This window comes from Hemicordylus capensis, chromosome 1 (assembly GCF_027244095.1).
Source record: "Hemicordylus capensis ecotype Gifberg chromosome 1, rHemCap1.1.pri, whole genome shotgun sequence".
NCBI lineage: Eukaryota > Metazoa > Chordata > Lepidosauria > Squamata > Cordylidae > Hemicordylus > Hemicordylus capensis.
Window position 1 is genome coordinate 386,085,760 of NC_069657.1, and position 21,843 is coordinate 386,107,602.

Sequence of the window (21,843 nt, forward strand, 5' to 3'; positions counted from 1 at the left end):
CTCTCTTTCATTAACAAATCATTTGGGACTTATAACCTCCTCCCTTGCTTCAATTAGTACCGTTCTGCAGACTACAAATCTATCCCTCGTAATAAACAATCAGTTTAATAAAGTGCATTTGACCTCTCCTGTGGGGCCTCTCTGAGAGCTAGTCTCCACACAGTGTCGTATCTGCTGGAAAATACCACTTGTATCACCTGACCCACATAGCTTTTTCCCACTTCAGCACGGCACCTCTGCTGGGGCCACTGGCACAGCAAGTAACTGCACTAACCAGGCAACATACACAACTGATGTTTTTTATCCGTTACAAATGAGAGGAGACACAGGTGTCCTGCCATGGGAAAGGCAATTTTATGAAGGCTACCATGACACAGAAGCAAATTGGGCCTGAGAGACCGGGTGCTATTTTGAACACAACAGGTCAGAAATGTCTCGTTTCTCCAGTTTTTTTCTTCAGGTAAGCAATTGGCCCAAATCTGTTATGCGGAACAGAAACACCAACAACATGTTCTCCCAAAGCGGAATAATCTTATATGGGGAGAAGAAAAGAGCCTGTTAAAATCCCTGTTGTTGTTCAGCAAATTTTAAACAATCTGATTATACAAGGTTTTTATTTGTAAATTGTTTGTGGCAGTTAATAAAAAAAGCATTTCTATCTTTGAGTTATGCCCTCTGGGCAAGGCTGGGTTGCTTCTAAATCCCTTTGAGCTGGCAAGAGATGGCCATCACCATAACCTGTATGCTGATGGGACTCATGCAGTACAAGAGGAAAGACTTTGCAGAGTTGGAAGCATAGGAGGAGGGATTGTCATGCACTGCCTGCTTGGCTGCCCCTTGTCACAGCCTGCTCTATCCAATTTGTATGCCGCCCCAAACCTGTCTCTGGGTGGCTCACAACAACATAAAAAGTTAAAACACAAAAAATAAAAACCTTATAACAATTTAAAAGCACAATTACATTAAAAAGCTTAGGTGAAAAGTTAAGTCTTTAAGGATTTTGTAAAAGTTGTCAGAGATGGGGAGGCTCTTATCTTGGCAGGGAGTGTATTACAGAGTTTAGGGCCAGCAACAGAGAAGGCCCATCCCTGCATAGCCACCAGATGAGCTGGTGGCAGCTGCAGCAAGCCATATTTCAAGCAGACCTCTTGGCTTCTGAAGTCCTGAGCAAGCCTCACTCTAGGGATTCACTCATTGCCCTTCTCACTGCATCAGGGAGTATAAGAGGCATCCTGACTGAGCCATACTGTGCCATCAGTATCAAGGTTCACTTGTTCTGGTGCATTTGTCTTGCTGCTCCTCCTTTCTGCTTGGAATCATCTCTGCCTTGTTCTTGACTCCTAATTAGATACTTGACTCTCCAGCCCCTGACTGTTGCTTTGGCTTGACCTTTGTCTTGTTTCTGACTCCCAGCTCCTGTTTTTCTCCCAGACTCTAATGAGAAAATTTTTACACCCTCACTGTTTTACATGGCGTGCAGAGAACTGGATATCAGAGAGGTGCATGTGCTACTGTGATGCGCTGTAAAGCATGCCTGCACTCCTTGTGGGAAAGGGTTGCTCCAGGCCTACTAAACATTGTGTAAATGCAGTTGCAATGCTACTTCCATTGGGAATGATGAGAGTAGTGTTGCAATTGAATTTACACAGTGCTTAGTAGGCTAGCAGCCTTGCCTCCACAAGCAGTGTGGGTGTGCTTTACAGCAGTGCACACACCTTTCTCTTAGATGTCAGGTTCTCTGTGCAGTATGCAAGTCACTGTATTGAAGGGACATAAGGATGCAAGGTAGGGCGTAATGCCTACTAGGGTGTAATGCCTACTAAAACCCTACTAGTGGCAGTTGGACCATTAGACAATGAGGGAGTGAAAGGGATTATTAAGGAGGATTTGGAGGTTGCAGAGAAGCTGAATGAGTTATTTGCATCTGTCTTCACAGCAGAGGATACTGAGCATATACCTGTTCCTGAACCAGGCTTTTTAGGGATGGAGGCAAGAGAGTTGAGTCAGATAGAAGTGACAAGGGATGATGTTCTAAACTGTCTGGAAAAACTGAAAGCTAACAAATCACCAGGGCCAGATGCCATCCATCCAAGAGTCCTCAAAGAACTCAAATGTGAAATTGCCGACCTCCTTGCTAAAATATTTAACTTATCCCTGAAATCGGGCTCTGTACCAGAGGACTGGAGAGTAGCAAATGTAACACCGATTTTCAAAAAGGGATCCAGGGGCGATCCGGGAAATTACAGGCCAGTTAGCCTAACATCTGTTCCAGGCAAATTGATGGAAAGCATCCTCAAGGATAAAATTGTAAAGCACCTAGAAGAACAGGCCCTGCTGGGAGTGAGCCAGCATGGCTTCCGCAAAGGTAAATCTTGCCTCACCAAACTTTTGGACTTCTTTGAGAGTGTCAACGAGTGTGTGGATCAAGGTGATCCAGTTGAAATAGTCTACCTGGACGTCCAAAAAGCTTTTGACAAAGTTCCTCATCAAAGACTCCTGAGGAAACTTAGCGGTCATGGGATAAGGGGACAAGTACATGTGTGGATTGCTAACTGGTTGAAAGACAGGAAACAGAGGGTAGGTATAAATGGAGAGTTTTCACAATGGAGGGAAGTAAGACGTGGGGTCCCCCAGGGATCTGTACTGGGACCGGTGCTTTTAAATTTATTCAGAAATGATCTAGAAGCAGGGGTAAGCAGCGATGTGGCCAAATTTGCAGATGATACCAAACTCTTCCGGGTAGTGAAATCCAAAACGGTTTGTGAGCAGCTCCAAAAGGCTATCTCCAAACTGGGGGTGTGGGCGACAAAATGGCAAATGCGGTTCAATGTTAGCAAGTGTAAAGTGATGCATACTGGGACGAAAAAACCCCACTTCAAGTATATGCTGATGGGATCTGAGCTGTCGGTGACGGACCAGGAGAGGGATCTTGGGGTTGTGGTGGACAGCTCATTGAAAGTGTCGACTCAATGTGCAGCAGTTGTGAAAAAGGCAAATTCCATGCTAGGGATCATTAGAAAGGGGATTGAAAATAAAACGGCTAACATTATAATGCCCTTATACAAAACTATGGTGCAACCACACTTGGAGTACTGCGTACAATTCTGGTCACCACAGGACATTGTTGAACTGGAGAAGGTACAGAAGAGGGCAACCAAGATGATCAGGGGCCTAGAGCACCTTTCTTATGAGGCAAGACTACAACACCTGGGGCTTTTTAGTTTAGAAAAAAGACGACTGCGGGGAGAAATGATAGAGGTCTATAAAATCATGCATGGTGTGGAGAAAGTGGAGAGAGAGAAATTCTTTTCCCCTCTCACACAACACTAGAACCAGGGGTCACTCCATGAAATTGATTGCCAGGAGGCCTAGGACCAACTAACGGAAGTACTTTTTCACACAATGCGTGATCCACTTGTGGAACTCTCTGCCACAAGATGTGGTGACAGCCAACAACCTGGATGGCTTTAAGAGGGGTTTGAATGACTTCATGGAGGAGAGGTCTATCAATGGCTACTAGTCAGAGGGCTGTGGGCCACCTCCAGCCTCAAAGACAGGATGCCTCTGAGTACCAGTTGCAGGGGAGTAATGGCAGGAGAGAGGGCACGCCCTCAACTCCTGTCTGTGGCTTCCAGCGGCATCTGGTAGGCCACTGTGCGAAACAGGATGCTGGACTAGATGGGCCTTGGGCCTGATCCAGCAGGGCTGTTCTTATCTTCTTATGGGACAAGCTAGACCTCACTTTCATTGTGATGGTCCTCTGATACAGCAGACATGAAACCTTCATTTACCCCTTACTAGTCCTTTGGACATGATCCTAGTTCATCCCAGCACATGTTCTTGGATGTGCTCATACGTGGCAATCCATGCCTGTAGTCTCTAAGGCAGAAAGGGATCAGTGCTCTCACTATCTCTTTTCCTCTTGGAGGACACAAGCATGCAGGACAAGGGTTTAGTGTGGGCAAGGGTTGTTTCCAGGTTGCATTAATTGTGTCTCACATGCACCAAAGCTTTTATGGCAGAAAGGGAAGCTTAGAAAAACTTCCTCTCCCTGCACAAGAGGCCTCATTTTATTTCTGGAGGCCTTTGGAAAGCAGTGGGTTCTGAGCCCACTCATAAGAACAGCCCTACTGGATCAGGCCCAAGGCCCATCTAGTCCAGCATCCTGTTTACCACAGTGACCCACCAGAAATGTTTTTGTCTCTATGAAACATTAGTTCCAGCAACTCCTTATGTGTACACTACACAGAAAGGGGGGGGGGACACCTCAGTTACCAAAGAAATCCCCAAACCCAAGTAAGCTCCACTATGTACTGCTGAAAGGAATGAGAACACAGAAACTTTTGTTGATGAACATCAAATGCTACTCCACCTTTAGCCACCGCTGGCCAAACACATGGCCCATAATGAGCACTACCTGGAACACCTTCCTTATGAGGCAAGGCTACAGCATCAGATGCTCTTTAGTTTGGAATAGAGGCAACTACAGGGAGACATGATAGAGGTGTATAAAATTATGCATGGAGTAGAGAGAGTGGACAGAGAGAAATATTTCTCCCTCTCTCACAACACTAGAACTAGGGGCCATCCCATGAAATTGAAGGTCAGGAAATTTAGGACCAAAAAAGGAAGTACTTTTCCACACAGCCCATAATTAAGCTATGGAATTCTCTGCCAGAGGATGTGGTGATGGCCACTAGCTTGGATGGCTTTAAATGGGGCTCAGACAAATTCATGCAGGACAGATCTATCTGTCTACTACTAGTCTGGTGGCTATAGGCCATCTCCAGCCTCAGAGGTAAGATGCTTCTGAATACCAGCTGCAGGGTAGAAACAGCAGGAGAGAGGGCATGCCATCAGGAGCCAGCGTGGTGCAGTGGTTAGAGTGCTAGACTAGGACCGAGGAGACCTGAGTTCAAATCCCCATTCAGCCATGATACTTGCTGGGTGACTCTGGGCCAGTCACTTCTCTCTCAGCCTAACCTACTTCACAGGGTTGTTGTGAGGAGAAACTTAAGTATGTAGTACATTGCTCTGGGTTCCTTGGAGGAAGAGCAAGATATAAAATGTAAATCATCATCATCATCACCACCTCTTTCTGTGGGCTTCCCAGAGGCATCTGGTGGGCCACTGTGAGAGACAAGATACTGGGCTGGATGGACCTTGGGCCTGATCCAGCAGGGCTGCTCTTATATTCTTATTCCTCACAGAATATGAACCTAGGAACACCAAATGTATAACAAATTCTAATTGTAAACAGAGTTCCAAGCAATTCCCCACAATAGATAGCTCAGTATCTCCGTGATTACATTATCTCTCTCCCACCCAACGCCAACAGTTCAGGAATATGACTCAATGACTGACAATGACACAGTGGGGAGTGATGCTGGTGTATGAAGAATGGAAAATCACCTAGATTGCAGCATCCTTCTTCCCTAACAACCTGTAATGAGCACCTAGTCAAAGGAAGGAACTGTCCACTGCAGCTGTTACCCATTATTCATCACTATTCCCAGGTTTCTCATCTCCAGTGACAACCAGAAAGTCATGTAGCACATGCAGAAGCATGGGTTTTCTATATACACAAAATGTAATGTTGTGGTGATAGTAAGGCCTTAGGGGAGGACTAGGCCTTTCTTAGAGCAACTGCTGGGATGGTGGCCCTTTCTTAATAAGGGGGAAAGCCCGGAAAAATCAAAACAGAAGGACCAACTCAGAGGACTGGGCAGAATCTACACACACCAGTCATCAGCATAAGAATAGAAAGCTTTGTTCTTTGTTTAGTCTGTCCCAAGAGTACCCTGAGAAAGTTGCAGACTGAGAAGCTGCTAGGGAACTAGGAGACTAGAAACAGCAGGAAGGCCCCTGCAAGTGAGCAGAAGAAGAATAAGGACCAGTTCAGTTAGACACGTGAAGGAAGTTATTTTCCTTTATTGTATTGCCCGCTTCTGAGTTGCCTGGTTAATGAAACTCTCTCTCTTACAATCTACTTTGTGAAGAGACTTGTTCTTATTGCATACTCTTGTTTTTCTTTTAATGTAATAATAAACCTGTTGGTGAAGTGTGCTACTCTTCATTTTGGGTCTGCCTTCATCACATACCTTTAAAGGCCTAGGACTGCTCAGCCCTTTTAGGGAGGGTTTCGCCACACACATACCCAGGAATCTTATATGGAGAGTGGGTTTTCCCACATAAAAATAAAGTGGATGGTGGCAGCCTACTGTGAATCCCTTACAAAGATTCAACCCAAATGAACTCCCCCCAGCTCCTCTGGCTCTGGAGATATGACTAGGGGTGTACACAAATCAATTTTTTCATTTCAATTTGTGCCTAAATTGAGTCTCCCCTGCTTTGATTTGTGTCTGAATCTGTCCCCCTGAATCAGCCCAGATTGGATTTGGATTTGATTTGAATGGATTTGGACCACTTATAAAGGTCCTAGGGGCACAAGATTCGGGTCTCCATGAGTGCCACCTACCGCCCAGATTTCAAGGCAGTGGGGCACTTGGTTGAGTTTTAATTATTTATTTTAGTTTTTACTGATTTTCTATATTTCCGCCATAGGAAACAATGGGGATTTGAAGTCACCCTATCCTAACCCTAACATGGATCCTATTTATTTTTTATTTTTGCTAAGCTCTAGCCCTTATAGAAATAGAGTTATGGAGCAAAATGTGTGGTCACTATTTTTCAAGTGTTTGGATTCTTTGTTGTATAATAACTTTTCCTCATAATGAATTCCTATGAGGATTCATTGCACACCTTCATTTCTTCTGTTCATTTTGACTGTCATTGGACAGTGCCAACTGTCAACTGCCATGTGCCAACTACACCCCCCACCCACACACACACCTGCAAGGCAGTGGGGTACTCAGTTTCTTTTTTAGGAATATTTAAGTGTTTAGATTCTTTAGTGTCTTATACCTTTCCTCATAATGATTCCCTACGAGGATTCAATCTGTACCCGAATCAATTCACACATCCCTAGATATGACACATGCACACACACAAAAGGCCTGCAGCAGCAAGCTGTGGGAGGTTAATTGATTCATTGTGGATTGTCACCTTTTTGTTCTTGCAGATGTCAGGACAAGTCCATGCCAACAGAAGCAAACAAGACTGCAAAGGAAGAGGATTCACTACTGGCTCTGGCATGTTTGGAGTATGTATTTAATTGAAATATTATTGTGTTTTTAATTTGTTTTCACCGCCCTGGGGTCTCAGGATGAAAGACAGTACAGAAATGCAAATAATAAATAAATAAAGTACTGGGGAATGGATGGATGGATGGATGGATGGATGGATAAAGTACTGGGGAAGTCAACATCCCTTAAGGGACACCTCAGTGCTGTCAGCCTGGGAGATGCCCTACTCAAGAAGCCTGTGGAATAAGAAACCTGATGTTCCTCTTCACAAGAGCTGGTCTTGTGGTAGCAAGCATGATTTGTCCCCTTAGCTAAGTAGGGTCTGCCCTGGTTACATTTGAATGGGAGACTAGAACTGTGAGCACTGTAAGATATTCCCCTCAGAGAATGGAGCTGCTCTGGGAAGAGCAGAAGGTTTCAAATTCCCTCTCTGGCTTCTCCAAGATAGGGCTGAGAGAGACTCCTGCCTACAGCCTAGGAGAAGCCACTGCCAGTCTGAGAAGACAATACTGAGCTAGATAGACCAATGGTCTGACTCAGTATATAGCAGCTTCCTATGTTCCTAAATGCACATATTCTCAGTCTTAGACCCTCCACCAACAGCCCTGGGACCTGATGAGCAGAGCTCACGTGAACCCAAAGACATAGCACATGTCTGAGCATGTCCAGGAGGCCTTCCATCTCTGAGCTCTAGTCAACAGGAGGAAGCAAGAATTGATGCATGCACTGGATCAGGGTTCTGCTGATTCAGGAAGTGATGGGCCAGTTATAAAAGTTTTCAGTCTCTTTCTCTTTCCTCCATCCTAGCCTCAGGTGGCCATAGGAATTGAAACAGACCCAATGCAAAAATGGAACACTGTTCCTTCAGAACTGTTTCATGGCTCAGCTAAGACAAATGCCAAACAGAATAAAGAGTTCTGCTCATTGTGTTTTAACACTCATTCTAAAATGAATGCATACAAACTCACAAACTCACTTTGTACAAACTCACTAAATTATAATTATATTTTATTACTAGCAACCTTTCCCCTATTTTCTCTAACTATAGTGTTGGTTTAAGTTATTACTGTAAATACAACAATAATCAATGATGCAAATTAAACTGTATTAACTTGAAACCCATTCTACTGTTATATTTTTTCAGAGAATTGTAGAAAGAAAATTAATAACATTAAACCAAATGCAACAAGAAATAGGCAGTAAAACTCCCTGCAACCTTTAGACATTTATCTCTTTTAGTAAGCATCAGACACTATACACGTATCTTTAATGAAGTGTCTGCTTCTATTGCACTTTTAAAAGACAATAAAAGTAATATCTACAACTGTAGATACATTAAAATTTAATCATAATCATTGAATAAAATCATTAACTTAGGTCCGATTTGAAAAAGATGAGAATTAGGAAATGACCAATTAAGAATTCGGTCCTGATAAACCACTGGGAATTTTGCCTTTAATAATGTAGATTATTAAATCTACATTTATTGTAGGTATCTATATTGTGGATCTCTATAATAGATATCTAATATCTATTGGTCTCCCCCACCCCTGATCACCACACTCTGGGATTGATGAAGAAACAGGCTGTTTAAGCCTTAAACTTTAAGGGGTGCATCACTTGACAGATTCTAACTATCATACTGTCAAGCATCATCACCATACTTTAGCAGGCTTCAGATAACCAACATTCATGTTGATTGCCCTGTATGGTTGACTATGAAATTCATCCCATCATCAGAGAAACTGGTCATCTGAATCTATCCCATGAAACATTGCTGCCCACTGGCAGTAAAGTGGTTTATATATAACAAAAAGCATAAGCAAGTGCTGGAAGAATGCTGCCTGCTGATAAAGATGGAGGGGATTCCCCCCACCCACCCACCCACCCACCCACCCACCCATATATGTGGTTTCTCATAAGAAAAGCCCTGCTGGTTCAGACCAAAGGTCCACTTAGCCCAGCATCCTTTTTCCCATTTGGCCAGCCAGGTGTTTGGGGAAAGCCCACAAGCAGGGCATGAAACCAATAGCCCTCTCCCACTGTTAGTCCTCAGCATTTGGTACTCATGCCATACCACCCCTGAAGCTGTAGGTTCCATATAGCCATTGATTGATTTACCGTTCCTCATTAAGAGGGCAATATGTGGCCTGCCTCATAGTGGGCCCAGTTAGGGCAGCAGATGTGCAAACAGCAGCAACCTGCATCTTCATGTGAGACCTCAGGAAGCAACTTGCATCACCTAATGCAAGTTATAATACCCTTTGAGGCTATTCACACAAGCAGCAGTAACTGGGCCAGGGGTGTACCAAGGTTGGAGTGGACCCAGAGATGAGATTTTAAAATGGGCTCCTCACTGCCTTCCTTTCCTTCTCCTGGCCCCATGTCTCTGCTGCAGAAGAACATTAAGGACACGTTAATATAATGTAGCAGATTAAGAGAGGGCAGGAGACTACAGTTACAAGGTGTACACAACAGCAGAATCAAATAAATAATACAACAGTATCAGCTTTGTGAAATACAAGGGAGGAATTCATGCTTGTTACCACAAGACCAGCTCTCCTCCCCTTCTGTGGGTTCCAAAGAAGGTTTCTGTCCCAAGCTTAACAATTTTTGTCAGGGCTGTACCATGGTGGAATTAAAACAACAACAACAAAAAACAATATTTTTCATTTGGAAAAAGCAGGTGAAGGGATATCCAGGCAAACCAGTTTCAAATTAGCAAATAATCCAGGATGCTAGGCTAGCTCCACTCTTCCCCAACCCTCAAGTACTGTGAGACATTCTGGGAGCAAGGAACATTTTTTTGAGAACTTGCTTGGTTGTAAAACAATTGAATATATTTTCAACAATCACCATCAAAGAAACAAGCAATAAACCCCCTGCCACCACCCCCTCTTTCCTTTCTACAGAGAGGAAAATGACTGATTGCAAGTTCTGAAGGGAAGATCTCATGGGTCAGGACTTAGAGGGAAGAACCCACTCATTTAAAATCGTGTTTAAAAGGTTAAAAATAGCTCAGCACAAACAAGTGCTCAGGCACAGACACATAAAGGAAGGCTTTCAATTGGGGATAGAATCTCCCCCACCCCACACACTCTCTCTCTCTCTCTCTCTCTCTCTCTCTCTCTCTCTCTCTCACACACACACACACACACACACACACACACACACACACAAAATGTGGGAAGCAGGAAAAAACAAATCACATGCACAAAACACACAGATAAGAGTTGTTTCTTTGACTTTCCTTTCTACTAGAACAGCTAGCTCCCAGCTTCATCCTTAGTTCAGCAACTGCACTCAGTTCCCGAGTGGGGGAGGAGCTCAAGACGAGGAGGACCAATGAGAGACAGCTGGTGCTGGGGAATGACAGGGCTGCTTTAAGCCTTTCCTTTCTCTGCTGCTGCAGCCGCTCTCCTCCCGACTGACAAAAGAGTAATTGGGAGTCAAAGAGAACCTGCTTGGGGGCGGGGTGCAGCTCAGCTAGGGGGAAAGAGAGACTTTTGAGGTGGCAAGTAGGGACGTAACTATAATAGGGCCCACTGCCTTGAGGCCCCCCCCCCCGAGGCAAGTCACATGACTGACTCTCCCAGCCACGCACCTGCCTGGGCTTCCTTCAGTTGTAGTCATCCTCTGAAATTGATGTGAGTGTTAAGACCTGGAGCTACCAGAACAGCATGTCTTTCTCTAGTACCGTTAAATGACTTGCATCATCCACAATTTACAAAACCTTTAAAAAATAATTTAGGAAGATGTTCTATTGGTTATACACACACACACACACACACACACACATACACACATATATATATACACACACATAGGTGTTATATATATATATATATATATATATATATACACACACACACATGCTTTTTGTTACCACTATTCAGCCTCATTGAAGATTCCTTTGCTTCATGAGCTGAGCTTCATGGGGGGGGAGCATTTTAAAATCTTGTCTCTGGGCCCACTCCAACCTTGCTACGCCCCTGGTGGCAAGGCCTGCTATTGCCCACACTCCTGGCTATGGGTCTGGAAAGAGGGCAAGGACTGGCCTTGGGGGCCCCTCAGAGGCTGTCTCCCTTTGTCTTATTGATGGTACACCCTTACCGGGCTAAGGGAGACCAGCCAGGTTCCTGCTGCTCATGTGTAGCAACAGGAGCCACGCAGCTCCAGGTGGCGGCTCAGCAACAAGCCCACTTATGAAGCCCGCCGCTTAACCCAGGTTTGGGGCATGAGAGCACTGGGTTAAACGATTGCGTGTCGCTGCAGTCTGGCTCCACACCACAGTGACTCATGAGTAGCCTCCCAACTGGCGTCGGGAGGCTCCCCACAAGGCACTGCGACAGAGTCTGTAATCGTCTGGACAGCTGATCCCAGGGAGGGCTCCCCAATCATCTGCAGGGAGAGCAGGTCAAACCCTGTTTTGGCACTTGGCACTGCTTGTGTGAAGTGCCTCACTTTCTCTTATCTGCCTTATTTCTTAATTAAAATGCATTAATTTTCAGCTGAAAAGTTCTCCCACAGTTAATTCCAGCCATGGCTCCATAAGAGAGAACTTGCTGAGGAAGGTGTTAAATGATTTACTGCATTTTGCGGATCAAAGCTCTTTATCATGTTTTGCTCCTATAAGATCTTCAAATAGTCAACTCAGTCAGTCATTGAACTCTTTTAATCTGCTTCTAGTCTGTTGTTCAAGATGTGAGACGTGGCTTTGGTTTAGCTGAGTCCCAGAAAGCATCCTTAACACAGTCAGTTACACCTACTGTCAGGGTAAATGAACTCTGTCCTCACCCTTCCCTTCTTTCTTCCCCTGCATAATTTTATGAATACACTGACAATTGCATGATTGAAATCAAGGTGGGCAGTCGGCCATGAAAGACTGTAGTGACATGGAAGTCATGGGGCTGAGTTGTGGAGAAATCTCACTACATAATCATTAGAAGACCTGCAGAGATCTCTGTGGCCGAAACCCTGTAAACTCAGTCTCTCCATATGCACTTCAGGTAGGAAAAAAGGTTGGTGAAAGTTTACAGTGCCTGTAAAAAACCAAATATGTCACATTTCAATACATTTTATTTTATCTATCTTTGAAACTAAACTTAAAACAGATTCCGAAAAATTATTTTGCTTAACATGGTCTTTTAAAACTATAGATGACATTCCTAAAAATGTAACTGGTTAACATGTTTACCTCTAAAACATCAACAATACAATCCAAAAATGTTTATATTCGACTACTTCCTTCCAAACGTGAATTGAAGATAATCCCAATGGAGATGCACAGCAGAAGCTTTAGAAGTATTAAAAGCAAGAATCAGATGTTAGAATCCTTCTTCTCAAATGTCAAGTGCAATAAGCTATATATAACATTTGAGGCAAAAGCGGACTCCTCATTATAATAGATTTAGTATGACACATCTGTTTCCATAACAGTAAACAGATGAGGTGGACAAACGGTGTCTGTCTGTCTGTATATAATGGGTGTGTGAACGCATACCAAAAAAACACCCCAGTTTACAATCAAAATATTCTTGATAAAGGAGATGGACCAATTCTCTACAAAGAAACATTTTCTTATTTTCCCTCATGCAAGATATGTTCATTTTGCTTTGATCATAATTGAGACATCCCCCTCCCACTTGTTCACTGATGACTTCTTTGTACCTTTTCTGCTTTTATTAATTAATTATTTGACCATGAAAATTAGATCCAACATTATTTATTTCTTCTTGACCGTCTCAGGTCCTCAAATACTCTGTCATAAGAATGGAAAGGAACAGAATAGCCTGTTTTACTTACTGTATATGATACTTCTTCAATGATGTACTTGCAAATTCAGAAGTGCAAATGCTCTCCATGACAGCCCCCATGGCCATGCCCACCCCAACAGCCAGAGAAGCTGAGAATTACTGGTGTTCCATCCCTGCATGTCCCCCTGCTCCACTACACCCCGGTACTTCTTATAAATATGTTGCACCAACACGTTTCCAAACGTTGTGAAGAAAAATTCGCTGTCCCCCTCACATAGCCTCTCAGCACTGTTGCTTCTAACATCTTTACACTTTCTGCCTACTCCAGATTCTGGTCAGCTCAGCTAAGAAGTTTCCAGTTTCTTTCTCCTGGGCACCAGCACTCTGGCACCTTTTGCTCCTAAATGCAGATGTGCTCCTTTCAAGTCTCTACCTGCCTGGTTCTTGCTTCCAGCAAAACCCCACCAATGTCTTTGCAAATCCCAGAAGCCTTAAGTGAAGGGATTTCCCTTAAGGGTTCTGGGATTTCCCTTTTTCATAATGGGAATCAGAAAAAGGATTTTAATCTTTAAAAATGCAGAATCTCCAAAGTAGGCTAGTTTATCTCAATCTTCTATCCATTAGTAACAATGCTCCATGCCCATTTATACTGTATTTAGCCCAAAACATGATGGCACTGAAACAGGCCACTTAAAAATAGAGGTTAAAAACAGGGTATACCCTTATTTGCCAAAAAGGAAGAGGACGCTGAATTTAAGATGACCCCTTGTTTTCTAGCATGGAAGAATTAAAAAACAACAACACTCTAGATAAATACAGTATTGAACTAGACAACAGTCTATTACAACTGGTAATCTATTACAACTGGTAGTCACCCACAGGGGCAGAAAAGGATATCTGGAAATCTGGCATTTGACAAATGGGCCAGTAGGTGGCACTGTGTTTGGGCTGGCATCTGTGATTTTGGCAGAGAAGAGGGATGGAGAGTTGAGGCATAGTAGAAAGGCCCAGGCTGCATGCAGTCAGGCCCCTACAAGTAATCCTTACTAGTGCATCAACAGTGAGACATCTGTATTAAGGGACCTATAGGGCAAAAGAGGCTCTATTTTCCATTAGCTTAAATGGGGAATCTATTCCTACTGAATCTTTTGGAGCCAAAATTCAAACCAATGCAGAGCAACAGATCAAACTCCATCTAAGACAGGGAGCAGTTTGCTATGATTGAAGCAGGATTTATGCCCCAGGTGGGTTTCAATGTGGAGCCATATTGCCTGGACCTTTACAAATCCACCTATCCATCTTTGGTAAACTGCAAAATGAAATAAAAATACAGTTAATAACACAAGAAAATCCCTGCTGGATCAGACCAAAGTCCATCTAGTCCCACAGCAGCCAGACAGATACCCCCAGGTATCCTGCAAGCATAGCTGTCCTAGCAAAATCTAAGCTTGGAGGATGTAGGCATCAATCCCACCATCTCTAGCAAGCTGAGAGCTGTACCATTTGAGCCAATTCCTATGATATACTTCTTAGACTACAAACACAGAAGGCAACTTCTGACATGCTACTCTGATGGGGAGGAGGCAGCTAGGATCTAGTTCAGGCATAATAACAAATTATGGCTTTATGTATGATCAGGTGTTAGCTCCTCCATTCCCTCCTTTGTGCACAAATTTGCAGTTTGCAACAAACTGCAGTTTCCCATTATGTCTGAATACAGAAAAATACTTTGTACGGGGGCACTGCCACCATTGTGCAGACAGGTGTAAAGAACCCAGCTGCCACTCCCTGTGGAGCCGCCCTATCTGCCCTCTGTGTCTGATGCAGGGTGTGTGGACATGCGGAAACAAGGCCCCATTCTCAAGGTGCTTCAGCCAGCTCTGGGTTTCCAGCATGGCTGGGAGTGCCTTTCCCTGCCTCGGAAGGCAGAGAGATACATTCCCAGCCAGGCTAAGAACCCAGCGCTGGCTGAAGTTTTTCATAAATGGGGCCACATGGCTGTGTGGCCATTCAACATATGGCCACACACACCCTGCATCTGACATCAGATGCAGAGGGCATGGCTAGAGCGTCTAGGGGCCACCGGGGTTGGGTGGCACCCACACCGCCGCCAGCTTCCCATACACCTGCTTTGTACAAACCATTTGCTTTTGTTGGGCCATAAGAGGAAACTGGTTTCCTACACATCACAAAACAACAATGGTGATTCTTTTATATTCAGCAGGGAGAGAGCCATTGTGCCTATCCAGGCCCCATGTTTATGAGGTCGGAGCCGAGATCACAGCAGCCTGACCCTGTTCATTTGCATAATGACAAACCATAGTTTGTGTCATTACATCTGAATTGGGCCAGTAACCTAATGAAGACTAAATAAACAAATTGGTTCAAAAGTTTGATTTTCAAGTCAGACATGCCCCATGCTGAACACATATGACTGTCATATATGGTAACCCTCCCGGACTCAATAAAACTCCTGTTTTTTGCTGTCTGCTGGGACTGAAAATAGCATTCAGGGGGAAATGTCTGACAACTGGCAGCACATGTTTGGTGGGATGCATCCGGCAGCACATTTGGTGTGTCAGAAATGATAAGTCCAAGCTACATTACCACTCCCTCCTTGGTTTGGTAAAGTACATTTTCATTATGAAGCCAGTCAACTGAGTATTGTGTTGGTCTCTTCCCTTAGCGTTAGTCAAGGGGAGAGACCAAATGCAGTAATTAGCTTTGCCTTTGGACATAAAATGTCTTGTTTCAAATAGCAAAATTTCTCAAAGCTGGGATAATATTACTCGCAGTCACAGGATGTGTTCAGTTGATCCTCAGCAAGTCCAGCTTGTGGGAACCTCTCATTCCCACAAGTGTGTGCTCCCAGTATGAACTGCAAGTTCCAGCTATTTTGTGTTGCCTGAAGATGGAAATGTTGGGTTCCTGAACACAGCATTTCCTTCTGCCACCCAACATCCACCACTCAGTTTCAAATCTTGGTTATAAATGTCAGGTGGTGGAAAGAATGTGGAAAGAAGTGCTGCTAGGGATTCAGATGACATGAAATGGCCAGAACTTGCAACATGAAACTGCTTCAAATCCTGACATTTCTAGCTTCAAATAACACAAAATGAGCAGAAGCATACACATAGATTTGAGGTGACAGAGACATATGCAAAAAACTCAGAGTGTAGCCTCTGTTGTACCTAACTTTGTGTGTATTTTTTTCTAGTTCCCTTTGCTCCTGATCACTCCTATATTTAACTCCCTGCCACCACTCCTCTTTTCCTCAGACCTTTGCCTTCACCACACTTTGCTGTCTCCAAGAACCACACTACTGTTCCCACTGTCTATTCTGTTCCTTCTTTTGGACATCCTGATTATGGTTTTCTCAGCCATTCCCTTCCTTAGGGCCTGGTCACACTGAGTTTCTCATTTACCTCTAAACTTCATTATTGCTGCTTCACCCGAACAGTTCAAATGTCTGTGAGGTCACAGCAGAGATCACAGTAGCTCATCTAATAGTTTGGTGAGGACAGATGGCATTTGTCAGCTTTAGACATGCATATATATATGCATGTGCATGCTTGTCATGCCCACATGTTCCTGGGTTTTATTTCTTTGTCCTAAATTATTAACATAGAAGACTATTATTTTTTTACAAGTAAAAACATTTAATGTTGTCATTGGGTGTAATGAGTTATGTAAACATACAGTTACAATGTTTTTATTGACTATTAATTTCATTTCCTTACTATTAGTATCGAACATATATTAAGCTCTGAAAAACTGGAAAAACCCAAATGGTAATGCACATACACATGTAAGCTTTGATACAATTTTCTGACTCACAGCCATACTAGATTTACTTCTGTTGAACAGATATTGATTCCAAAATTCAGTAAGTATATTGCAAATTATATATTGACCAAGCTAAAACCTGCCTAGTCAATAAATTATTCTAATAATTCAAAACAATATGGTGCACATTGCTCCTTTTTAACGAACAGCACATTGCATCTAATTGGCCAAGTCCACTTGTCTTCTGTATAGTTCTAGCAAACATCATACACACACACACACACACACACACAGAGAGAGAGAGAGAGAGAGAGAGAGAGAGAGAGAGAGAGAGAGAGACATGCATTTAGTGGAGATGTTGAAATATTAAAAGTATTTAACTTCATCTGAAATATATGAATATGCATATTTTACAGCCTGATCTTCTCTGTATCAGTTTATAAAGGCAGGATGCAGACAAAGGGAAAGCTTGAGGAGCAACTCCTCTTACATCTTTTTTTTGCGGGGGGGGGGGAATACAGTTGTTTGCAGGGGAGAAAAATACATTTTGAGGATTGAAGATAACCCATATCTCCCAAAATGTATTAGGTTTGGTGAGGGGATTTCAGCAAAATGAAGAGGAAACTCCTCAAATGCTTGGGGGGGGGGGAGGGTGGCGGTTCTGCACCTTTGTATAGAGACACAAAAATAGAACTGTACATGAGCAGTCGATGCTCCCAAACTGACAGCAGGGCTCCTCTCTGCACCTATAATCCTAATGCTACTACATCAGGGCCTTGAGCACAGAGAAAGAGCACATAACTACTACACTCCTCACAGCATGCAGACTGAAGAATCCTGTTACATCAGAAATTTCTGTCACTGATCTTTAAATCATGAGTGAGCAAGTCCGTCAGATTCAAAATATTCCATGACTATTATCTACGAAGCAATGGGCCATCAGCAGTGTCACTGCAAGGATGTTGTTGCCCATGCTGTCACAGAAGCCTGGGCCAGAATCTTCCCCACAATGGTATATGATGTCGTTTGCTCTAAGGAAACCTAAGAGCCTGAACAATCTTTAATATGGCCCTCATACCGTGGCATCTGGATGTGTGCATCAAACACTTATACCTCAAGTATCCCATGATGTCTTACCTCTCCCGTCACTGCCGTGGGGAGATTCCGTTCAGCTGATATCTCCTCTGCTGCTTTCATAGATTAATGAGTGGTTCAACAGGTGATGGAGAGTGCTTGGCTCTGATCCCCCCTCTCTCTCTCTCTGATATCTTCACCCAACTGACAGGAGGCCAGTAACTTAAGGAAGGAGGTAGCCCCACCCCCAAGTCAGTCTGTCCAATCAGACCTCCAGGATAGCCTTCTAAAGTCTTTACTACTGTTCTTTCTGGGTACAACACTGAACCAAGTTGCACTTCCGGATACAATCACCAGACATAACACTCGCTTCTTGAAAATGTATCACATTTCAGTGTATTCATAATAAATAAATTTGTACATTAGCTTTGTATGTATTCACATGTTCGTTATAACAGAAAACCCAATACACTGATATAGAGTTATCAGATTATTATCATCATATCAGAGTATATTTCTAACAAATAGTACCTCAATCTGAAATAGATTACAGAAAAGTTTTTAATATTATTTACAGTTCTTTATATTCTCCAGCTCTACATTCCAGCCTAATATTTAAACTAGCTGAAATCAGAATATCTTGAATTAATACGGCTACAATCCTATGCTTGCTTAGCTGGAAGTGTCACTGAACAGGTTAGGCTTCACTAAATTGTTAGTCATCAAACACATCCACAGAAATAGCACAATGTTATGCATGTTTACTCAGAAATAAGTCCTATTGTGCTCATTAGTATTTATTCCCAGGAACGTGTACATAGGATTGTAGTCAAAGAGCTCAAACTTATGCACGTTTACTCACATTCGTTCATTGGGATAGGATTGCAGCCTATATAAAGGATTCTCCACTTATCTTCTAACAAGTAGCCTCATGTCAAAGCCCTTGACTTGGCATGCCCCAGAGGCACTGCAAGAACTTATCATTTGTTCTTACATTTTTCATATGGGTGTATATGTACTTCTTAATTTTGTTGTACTGAATTTGTTTTATAAAAATGGCTAGCCACTGTCAGAACCTGGGGATACATCAGATTATAAATAAATAAATGAATAGAATAAAGCGATAGAAACACACTGGGTGGTGTAGCACACTTGATTTTAATGAGCCTACTTGGCAACTTCAGTTTTCAGATACCAGACCTGTGTTGCAATTATCTAGCTGTTTAATGATTGTAGAAATAACACTGTGTAGCTAGAGTTATGGAGTGTATTACATTAGGATTTGCAAATGATAGTCTACATACAGGTGCTTCAAACAAAAGCCAATTTTCAGAAAACTAATCTTTTTATGTTCCAGCTGTCAGGTCTGGGGGTGGGGGTGGGGACAAATTCAGTTTGGTTCTCATGCCATTGTTGAAAAACCTTGTTGAATCTAGAAACTCATGTGTAGTCGCATAGCAGCTCAAAATAAGTACTTCTATAATATCCTTTAAGAGTTCCATGCCACAGTTGATCAGTCTTTCTACTCTTATTTATCACTATAACTGCAACCCAAATTTAGTCATTAACATCTATCATATTTTATTGAACATTCACCCTTTTCCTTAAGCAATCTCTCCTAAATAATAGTATTTTGTAGCATTGTAGATAGGTAATGTAACACTTTTACCTTGTAGTTATTGTGTGCTGCTGTATTTTTTGACTATGCCTTAGATTACATCACTTGGCACTGATTCAATTCTTAGGAATGTGTCAGTAATTTGCATGCAGCAAAATACTGTTTATTTTGATAAAGTTATTTCCGTCAAAGGACATGTGTTAAAAGCAGTTTATTCTTTCATTTATTTTGCATAAAGAGCAATTTTCATCTCTGTCACCAGTCAATTCTGAACCATATGTAGCTCTCTTAAGAGAGCCTACTGCATTACAAAACCCAACAATACTCTTGCATGCAGCAAACTTCATATTTGGGGCGAGAGAATAAAACATGTAATTATAGACTTTGCCAAACACTCTATTCAGAAAACTCTAACCTAGGATGCCATTCATCTGGTTTCCTAATGCTACAAATGACATAAGAAAAAGAAAAAGACAGCTCATCATTCTGAAACATCTGAACCACAGGGATACTTCCAGGCATCTTAAAACCTCCATAAAATATTCATTGCTGTCAGCCACAGATTCAGTTCTTCCCAGGTCCCAAAACCACTGAGTTATCATGTACTGCTGCTGCAGAAATTGATGGTGAAAGAAAATATACTTCACACTGCCTTAAAATCTCACACAAGGAATGAGAAGAGAAAGCATGTGTAAAATACAAAATATTTGCACCTCCCAATTAAAATATGGAATGCAAAAACTACATGTAATGTGATTCCTTACCAATCATTGGCTGAAGTTATGTCATTCATGTACATGCATTCTGGGGATGTGAAATTGGTCTGCAGCAGACAATAGTCCAAGAAAAGGGGGAAGCAAGCATGTATATGCATATAATGGTGGGAAGCATGTTCACAGTTCAGATGGATCACAAGAGAGGAGGTTCACGTCAATTGGATTCCATGCTTTTGCTCAAGAGTGGCTAATCTTATTCCACCAGTTTTACAGATCAGACCCATGCATGACTACTTAGATATAAGCCCCAATGGGACATGCTCCCAAATCAGTGTGCATAGGATAGCGGCATTAGTTCCACGGGATGCGTCCCCTCCCCCTCCCCTTGCCTAAGGGAATGCCACACATTGTTATGCAGAAATCATTTAGGTATTCTGCTGGAGTTGAAGCTTTAGGTTAGGGCAGCCCATGTAGAGAGCCAGTGTTGACATCACTTTGGAGCTGCGCCATATGGAGTCCTGGGTGGAAATTCTTCCTCAGCTAAAAACTCTCAAGAAGTTCTTGCTCCACCTCAAATCCCCATCTGTAAAATGGGGCTATTAATGACCTGCCTGGCAGGGTTGTTGTGAGGATGAACGAGACGAATTGCTGTCAAGTGGGAATAAGGAGGGGGGGGAAGTGGCTTACATGCTCCAATTTGTCTTTCCTCCTCAGCCAGACGCTGGCACTGTAGTCCTGCTGCTTGACAGTGCTGTAGAAGTTGGAGCCCACTCGGGACAGGCTGGGCGAGGGCTCCCGCGGTCTGCTCTTCAGCCTCATCTGCTCGAAACCCTCATGGCGGGACGAGGAGGCGAGCCAGTCGCTCCTGCCTTCCATCTTGACATGACAAGGCAAAGTCCAGGCGGACCCGGCGTGAACCACGAAGAAACCCAGGTGCCGAGGAAGACTACAGCGGTAGTGGGGTGGTTGGGGTCAGAAACAAAGAACCGAGCCCGAGAGAACCGCCCGAGAAGCGGCTGGGAGACGCTTAGGAAAAACGAGGCGCCAAAGTGCGGGAAAAAGACATCGTGGGGCCCGGGTGGGGCTGCTTGTTGCCCCCGCCGAGCTGCAGTCCCCCGCGATCCGCGCAAAACGGCTTCTGTTCTTGCGGCACTGGCTGGCAGCGGGGGCTACAAAGAGAAAGGCAGGAAGGAAGCCCGAGCCAGTGGCAGGCAGGCAGGCAGGCAGACACACATTCGCGCGCGCAGGGCGGGAGAGGAAGAAGGGACGCACGCGGCGGCAGCTGGAAGCGAGGGGCGCGCGCCCTCTCCCACTCCATTGATTCCACCCGCCTGCTTGCAGGTTGGTGCAGTGAGAGGAGGGCTGCCTCCCTCGAATGCAGGTCGCGCCTCCCTCCACACTGGGGGAGGGGAAGAAAAAGTTTGACAGCTATTTGAACCGACTGCTCCTTCCCTTCTTCGCAAGCCTCTCGGCTACCAGAGCTTTCCTATCCTAGCTTATGGACGCTGCGCAGGGAAGCTGAGGGGGAGAGAGAATGTCTTAGGAAAGGAGGCGGCTGGTGCTGCTTAAAGTAATCCTTTCACGTCACCACCACCACTTTCCCTGGGAATAAAGCTTGCGCTGTCCCTTTCCTTGGTTCTGCAAAGTTTGCCACCCCTACTCTGGTCCCTTGATCTCTCTGGGTTTGAACCAAGGTCTTGGTTTAGGCGCCTTGGTCGCTGCGTATGGTCAACTGATCAGCAACAGCC

The 21,843-nt window shown here is 43.7% G+C and overlaps 1 protein-coding gene across 4 annotated transcripts in view; it reads right to left on the reverse strand.

Moving 5' to 3' along the window:
- PLD5 (phospholipase D family member 5) overlaps positions 1-21,520 on the reverse strand; it is a 208,248-nt gene extending 186,728 nt beyond the window's left edge. For 3 of the 4 annotated variants that reach the window (XM_053301478.1, XM_053301451.1, XM_053301441.1), the window contains exon 1: positions 20,783-21,520. In XM_053301478.1, the coding sequence (XP_053157453.1) occupies positions 20,783-20,971 (189 nt within the window). In that variant the 5' untranslated portion in view covers positions 20,972-21,520. Of the gene's footprint in view, positions 1-17,824; positions 20,756-20,782 lie in introns of those variants that run through there. The other variant, XM_053301462.1, reaches the window with a different exon arrangement.
- Between the last annotated feature and the right edge of the window lie 323 nt (positions 21,521-21,843).